General features: G+C 30.5%; 1 protein-coding gene across 1 annotated transcript in view; it reads left to right on the forward strand.

Annotated features, from left to right (window-relative positions):
• The window catches only part of LOC113374725 (microsomal triglyceride transfer protein large subunit-like), an 11,925-nt gene extending 6,354 nt beyond the window's left edge, over window positions 1-5,571 (forward strand). Inside the window, exons 13-17 of the mRNA XM_026614698.1 lie at window positions 6-60; window positions 662-875; window positions 967-1,120; window positions 2,603-2,770; window positions 5,346-5,571. Of these exons, the coding sequence (XP_026470483.1) occupies window positions 6-60; window positions 662-875; window positions 967-1,120; window positions 2,603-2,770; window positions 5,346-5,487 (733 nt within the window). The 3' untranslated portion in view covers window positions 5,488-5,571. The remainder of the gene's footprint in view (window positions 1-5; window positions 61-661; window positions 876-966; window positions 1,121-2,602; window positions 2,771-5,345) is intronic.
• Window positions 5,572-8,297: the final 2,726 nt, after the last annotated feature.

Consider the following 8,297-nt stretch of genomic DNA (forward strand, 5'->3'; position numbering starts at 1 on the left):
TCAAGTACACAGTTAGCGACTGTACAAGAAATGAATGGAGGCATGCTCAAACGTGGTGTTGTAGATTTAATGTACAATATGGCGAAGACAAATTACACAACATTATGAGTGTAAGTTTCATTCTTAATAGTTGCAATAAATTCAGCTCAAAGGTTCTTAATTAGATCATAATTGGAATCTATGTTTAGACTTTTCCACAAACTTTTTAAGAAATTGGTTGAAACAACTTATTTAGTTCAATAGTAATAGTAATTATTCCATGAATTTCAATTAGAAATATGCTCATCCATTTTATGTAATGGTCAGTTTTGCCATAATTAAAATAGAATAGATAATGATTGGAAAGTTTTGCAATATGTTGTTGTGCCTGGTACGTTTAGTAACTCTACTGGGCATATCGCTAAAGTATAAAAAAAAGATTTTAGATGGGCGTATGAATTTTCGAAACTTTTTAATACTATATATAATAATAAGATTGAAATTTGATTATTAAACATTTTCATAGCAAAATTAATATGTCTAAATATCCACACAATTTCCTGATTTCCAAAATGCTCTGCTTTTAAACTGATAATAGAAAACTTCTTTATTATCAATTAATACTTAAGTTCTAATACTATTGAAACAATTCTATTACTTATCTATAAATTATTATTTTTAGTTGGGAATGTTTGCCGGTGGATTGGGCAGTTTCGTATCGGACACCACGGCGTCTGGCGAAGACAAAGAGGAAGAGCAAGAAGATGCAACTGCTGGAATGGAAATAACTGTCCATGGCGTAACCATTAGACCATTTGTATTCTTTACTGGACAAGGTGAACTCATGGGGCACGTTTGGTCTGGGAACTGGCTCGGACAAGACACCAGCTTATCAGGTGATACTAGACACATGTTTTAGTTGCTTAATTTGTCATAAATTTATTTCAATGACCAAATTTTTATTATTTGTATGGTTATTATTTTTAGGCTGCCAGTTTGTTAACGACCACCAGGAAACTCTACCATTACAAACTGGCGTCATAGCTGAACTATCTCTTGTGGGAGGAACTTCTGTTGATCTTTCTGGACAAGTACAGATTTCGTTATGGAATAGAAACGCTCATTCTCTTATTGAAACCAAGTAAGAAAAAATAAGTAATTTGTTACTTTAATGCTACATTGTAATAATCAGTCGGTAATGAAGAATGTATTGGTGCTCTTGAAGCTACTTTGGAAGTACCATTTTATTTGTATATTGACTAACTTTTATTTTTACATACTTGCATTTAAACCTAACAAAATTCAAAATCGATCTAAATTTATTTAATCAATCTAATATGGGGTTCTATTGGGAATAATATCGGATAACGGAGACGCATAACTTGATACCGAGCAGTAGCGATTTCCTTTGTCACTTGGAAATACAGCAATAAAATATGTTTTTAAGTGAAAATATACCTTCTGGTGCATTGCTGCATCTAATAAAATATGATATGACAAATGTTTGATCAAGTTTAATAATAAAACTAGTTGTGTATGGTATCGTGCTTTAAAGCAAATTGCTGGTACTTCTGGTACCTTAATGAAATATCCAAGGAATATTAAATGTTTTCAAATAGATTATTATAAATACTGTAACTTTCATTAATGTTAATTAAATTTTTAGATGTAAAATATAAGAGCTTATGTATTGACAAAAATATTTTTTTTAAATTAAAAAAAAAAAACAAAAAAAAATTCTTTCGCCTGAAGCAATTATTTCGTCAACACAAGGAGAAAGTTTTTTGAATCATTCAAACCGGATGCTCAGTTATCTCAAAAATTGCCGTTTTTTTGTACATTTAGCTCCGTATCTTCGAAACGGCTGGACCTATCTTTGCCAAAAACTAATCACCACTTCTCCCCATCATTACGAATTGAATGTTTTTTTTAGATCATTTAAATCGGATGCCGTTCTCTCAAAAACTCTATTTCTATTTTCTGCACTCTTTGCTCTGTATCTCCGTAACGGCTGGACCTGCCTTTGTCCAAAAACTAATCAGCACATCTCTCTATCAATAGAAATCGAATGTTCTTTGAACTATTCAAATCGGATGATCCGTGCGCCTGAAAACGTGGTCGAAAAATCGTATCCATACATACATACACATACACACACATCCATATTTTCTAAGGTATGCCAAAATCTTAAGAAACCTTCAAAACGTGAGGAAATGTAAAAATTTTCAATTTCGATTTTTGGACGATTACAATAACTTTTACCCTACGGGAAGTTAATAATCAAGTATAGGTACGTTATCCGTTGGGTTTTTATCTAAACACGACAGAAAAAGATAAGTTCGACCACAACAGCCCATAGGATGAAAGTTCAGATTCCTATTAAAAATGAGATTATGAAAAAATATGTAATAGCCCGGTGTAATACATTTATTAAAGGGTATATTGAAACGAGCGGAAAAAAGCGTCCAACTATTTTGGTTAAGACCGTCGCATTTTTCATATATTAGCTCATAATCTTCTCTTATAAAATCAAAAACAATAAAACAATTTGGATTATTCTAATAAATTTTTGAATTATAATGTTTCCATTATAATGTTATTATAAAACTATTTTATTTTTCAGTGCTGGAGCGACGATTTTAGGCCATCTGCGCGTGGATAACTCCTTCGTGCGTTCCGTCTGTGAATTCAGTTTGACGGCCGAGCCGAAGTTTCACATCAGTAGCAATATCGACTTTTACGATAAAATGGCCCTGTGCATGCAACCGCAACAGCCGGAATTCATAATCAAGTGAGTCGAAATACTTAATTAGTCGATGTAATGCAACATGATATTTGGAATTACGACGAAGTTAATATGTACACCGTTTTAAAAATTAATTCAGGAACCGATTCTGCCGCATAACAGAAAAATGTTATGGCAAGGCCATGTTATGCTCCGACTTCCATACATTATGCTAATGAATCATACTGAATACTGTCAAAATGTCATGTATTTGCTGTGCATTCAGGCGTTTTATACATAAACTGCAACGTCACTCGTATGTTATGGAGCTGTATCGGAAACACAATGTTATCCTAGATCGTTTTTTTTGACATTTTTGCGGCTTCTAGGTTATGTTTTCTATCGGACAGCCTGAGAAATTCGCCTGACTGCACACCAACCGCAGGGCTTTTGTCAATATTATCTTCATAACATGGCCTTGCCAAAACATTTTTCTGTTATGCGACAGAATCGTTCCCTCAAACGGCACATCGTATATCAAATGGTACCACCATTATTGTACACGATGGTAAATTGTGCTTTATTTTGGTATTTTATCAGCACTCGATAACTTTTTACGTCTTAAAGCGGATGTTAATGCAACTGTTTAACCTGTTTTGATATAGCGAAAATATTAGGTTGGCAACTAAGTAAATGCGGTATTTATCTTAAATGATTTCAATTGAATTTTTCGGTTTGCTGACGTAGTCCGAATGTTAAATTACTTTTATTAGTAGGCAATTTTGGTGTCCTTCAGTAAAAAGAGTTTTTTATGCTCGATTACATAGTTTTCATTTGGCGTATGTTGAAAGATGGATAATCATATCGAAAATTGTTGTCATATTTTGTTTTTTTTTGTTTCCGCAAAGGTAAAAAGGCATCTTAAGCTCATTGAAAGTTATGAACTGTTTATGGTGACCTTATGAATCTTATAAGTCCTGATAAAACGGCAGTGTCAACATTGATTTGCCAAATTTCGTTCTTGTGATTTTTGTAAACCGGATGAAAACGGTGACAAATGTTTTCAATCGGAAGTTGATTACAAAGGAATTGTCTTATCACCCAACCGAACGATCAATTCTGATGTCTACATTGAATAACTAACGAAATTAAACATCGCATTCGAAGAAAAGCGGCCTAAATTAACAAATCGAAATGGTGATTTATTCCATTATTGGCATCACATATCTTTGGCCACTCGTTAAAAATTCTATTCTATTCTAGTTATTGACTATTGATAGTATATAAGACCTTGCATCTTCTAATTACTTTTTGTTTCGATCTTTACAAAACTCTTTCAATGGTAAACAATTCAATGATTATTATGATGTCCAATTGTACTTTATTCAGTTTTTTGCTAATAAAAACCAAATTTTTATGAAAGTGGGATAATGATGCTAATTGAAAGATGACAAAAAGTTACTGATCAAAATAGACAATGCATCATTACCGGCCTGAATTGACAAAAAGAAACAATGATTTATTCCATTATTGATGTCACATATCTTTGGCCACTCGGCAAAAATTATTGGAGCTTGATTGGTATGTTTTGCCATATCCACCATACAATTATGTCTTTACACCTTCTAATTACTTTTTGTTCCGATTTTTACAAAACTCCTTGAATGGTAAACAATTCACTGATTATAATTGTACTGGATTCAGTTTTTTCCTAATAAAAACTAGAAGTTTCATAAAAGTGGGATAATGATGCTGCTTAAAAGATGACAAAAAGTTATTGATCAAAATTGACTATGCATATTACAGGATAAAGTTCTTTAGTCCCACTAAAAAAATGTCTGATTTTCTTAAAAAAATCCGCACTTACTTAGTTGCCCACCTAATATAATAATTCGATATTGACACGAGTTAGGGTCATGAGAAAAATATAAAAGTTCGTCATTTCGTGAAATGATGAAGTCAACAACGATTGAACTACCTTACAGTGTGCAAAACCAGTGCGGTCAAATATTTGGTTTTCAAAATTTTCCTTGACCTAATACTTAGTTTTGCCTAAATTATTTAAACAATCGCCTTAAATACACATACAGACGCTTCTGGACAAAGAATCTATGAAAAACTGATGGATTTATGTATGGCTTTTATAAATAATTTTTGAAAAAAAAAAAATTAAATGCACGTATAAGCGCTTCTGGGCAAAGAATCTATGGAAATTTGAACTTACACGAGAAAATATAATAGTTGCAAAAATAGTGTTTTTATGAATTACTTATTAGTCCAGTCATTATAGTAAGTTCACCTCGGAATTCGAGATACACAGCTGTAAGTCTGTAAATACCCTAAAATAGCACCCTAAAAGTTGTCTCAAAACCTACATATGGTAGGGTGTACCCATTCTATCTAGGCTAGGTATCTCGAATTCCAAGATTCTTACCTAATTTAAGCTTAAATGACTGGACTATATCTTTACATAATGAAATAGTACCTTGGAAACGATACTCTTTTCCGAGACAACTGTTGCCCTGCCCGCCTATTTTTTTACATGGCGTCATGTATAATAACGTGTGGCTAATTTATATCAAAGCTATTATTATATCACAATAAACTTGGATAATTTGAATATCTATAATATCATTTTCAGACATAATACATTCAAAATCGAGCGTATACCAGGTAGCAAACATCGTCTGCGAAAGGCGACTTACCGAATTAACAAATTACCAGGAAAAACGCACGCCCTTAATCGCAAGAATAGTGAAATGTGCAACGCTATTTTCCGATAAATAAATATGTGAACAATAAATTATTGAACATTTTTAAAATAATTAATATTAAGATTTTTTTATTAAAGCGGAATCTCAAAATCCGAAGACAATTATTTGAGTTTCTTGTTATAACAACATTTGAAAGACTAAGCAAGTTAATAGTATCATTTTTAGTTGTATCATATCTATTAGCATAGGTTGAATGAAATCAATGTTTCGATAATTTTTTAACTAACGTTGTACGTTTGGTATAGATACGGATGCATTAAAATTTACTAAATTGTCCTTAAAAATTTATAATAACTCTATTATATTTTTTATGAAATATTATTACTTCCGCAATCCACGATCTTCAAGTTAAGCTTACTTTGCAGATGATCATTTTTCAAGGAACTCAAATTTTGTCCTAGGATGAAAATATTACAATTATGTGAAATAATAATAATAAATTATATAGTGAGAGTGAGAAAATCGAATGTGTCATTTTTTGAATTTTGTTATGTATTAACAAATATTCATAGTTCATGATTTAAACAAATTATTTTATATAAATGTGTAATCAATCGAAAACCATTTTATCGCGTATATATTTACATGAGTTATATAATAAGTTTAAAGTTTTATTGAACTTGTTGAATTATTTACTTGTATATAAAACAAATATATTCTCATAGCTCGTAATATGTTATGAAATGTATATTTGATGAAGATTGAAATAAAATATTGATACCATATAAACAGTCTATTATTCACTCTATAAGAGCATTGTCCGTTAATAAACAACTAATTGTATAAACATTGGATGTTATATAATATAGAGAATGTTTATATCTTTCATTTCATTGTCTACCTCGAAATATGTTTGAAATGTTTATTTGAAGATTTCAATATACTATAAACTATGTATTGTTCCTTCTATAAAAGTTTTTCTCGTTAATAAACAAGTAATTGTAAGAAGATCGGGCATTGTCCACGAAAATTCAAATATTTATATCCTTTGTTCTTTTGCATTGTTTAGTAACAAAGTCCAGGAATATGATGCTTGGCATGCAATTTCTATCCGTTAATTGATAACAACTACTAGAATCAACAGAATGCATTTTATATGCATGAATATGGATATGGTTTCATGCATATGCGGAGTCACATGCAACAATTTATAAACATTTTATAAAAATAATTAATAATTATGTAAGTAATAATTTAATAATTTTTATGGAAATATACTTTATAAATTAATAATTTTTATTAAAAAAAAGACTAAATGAATATTTGATTAATTAAAATGCAAAAAATTAAGAATACTAAGTCATCTTAAAATTAAATATGTATTCAACTAGTAACATAATTTTAAAAATAAGTTGGTGAATTGTAGCAGCATAAACTTAACTTTATGAAACTTCATCCTCAATATACGTTCAAAGAACATAGAAGTCGTTCCATTAATATTTTTGATGTTCAAAACTTACCTAAAAAATAGAGAAAAAACAGTTATTTTAAGTTATATATATATTTTTGTAGAGATGATTATATTTATTCAATATATTATATAATTTATATATCTAACAACATGCTACAGAGATTGGTAATATAACACACATCATTCACCATCAATTCTTAAATTTTAATTTATGTAACATGTCGTTGAAAATTCAATTAGTAATTCAATGTGGCGAAAATGAAGGTGGCCTCTTAAACATAATCCTAACACCGCTTCTTGTACTAGGTTATATTTGAAGTATATATTTTTTGGTGTACTTATTTATTATTATTACAAATTTGAATACTTAGGAATTCCTGCCAAAATATGATTATATGAGAAAAGTTTTTAGATGTCGCAAAACATTCTTTAATTTCAGAGTCCTTATCATCACGAACATTGGGTACATTTTGAGAACTTTGTATATCTCATATATTTTTAGTTATATAATGATCTTATTTTCCAGATTTTTGTTTAATGTAATTAGAATATTTAAAATCTGAATAAATACGTTTTTAATTTCCCATAGGGTAAGTCGTAAAAAAATCGAAAATGAAAATTTTTGCATACCTTTACGTGTCAAGAACATTCCTTAGAAAAAAGAGATGCATGTGTGTGTACGTGTTTTGAGTGGATACAAATTTTTGATAAAGATTTCGGGCGCACGGATCACCCGGTTTGAATGGTTAAAAAAATATTCGATTCGTCGTTTCGGAGATACGGAGCAAAAAGTAAAAAAATAGCAGATTTCAGAAAACAGAGCATCCGATTTTAATGAAAAAATTCAAAAAATATTTTACTTGTGCTGATTGATGGCATTTTTGCAAAAGCAAGCCCAGTGGTTTTCTATATTTAAAAAAATGACATTTGGTTGGTCAAATATGATCTTTACCAATAATAATTACTGATACATTTACAAATAAAATTACTTGGAAATAGGCAGAGAAATAGAGAGGCAGGCGGGTAAAAAAGTAGAGTAGTAGAAAAAAGTAGGTAGGCTGATAAACTGGTAGAGTGATATACAAGTAGAGAGACTGGTAGAATAGGCAGGCTCGTCAACAAGTTAACAAGAAGGCAGGCAAGCATATCGACTGGTAGACAGGTAGGTGAAAATGTGGACAGACAGGACAGGTAAACAGATAGATTGATAAACAGGTAAAAGACTGTAATATGGGAATAGTTTTACAAGTAGACAGGTAGGGACGTAGGCAGGACGATTGATATATCATATATAAATCAACAATATATCATTAATTAAATCGATTATTTACACTTATCAGGAAGTTCATGCAATTTGTCACAACTCAAAATGCCACTAATTGATATTATAGTTAAAAAGGGTCTGATC

Source organism: Ctenocephalides felis, unplaced genomic scaffold (assembly GCF_003426905.1).
Source record: "Ctenocephalides felis isolate EL2017-DRISC unplaced genomic scaffold, ASM342690v1 CF-g0.4_SCAFFOLD_01886, whole genome shotgun sequence".
Classification (NCBI taxonomy): domain Eukaryota; kingdom Metazoa; phylum Arthropoda; class Insecta; order Siphonaptera; family Pulicidae; genus Ctenocephalides; species Ctenocephalides felis.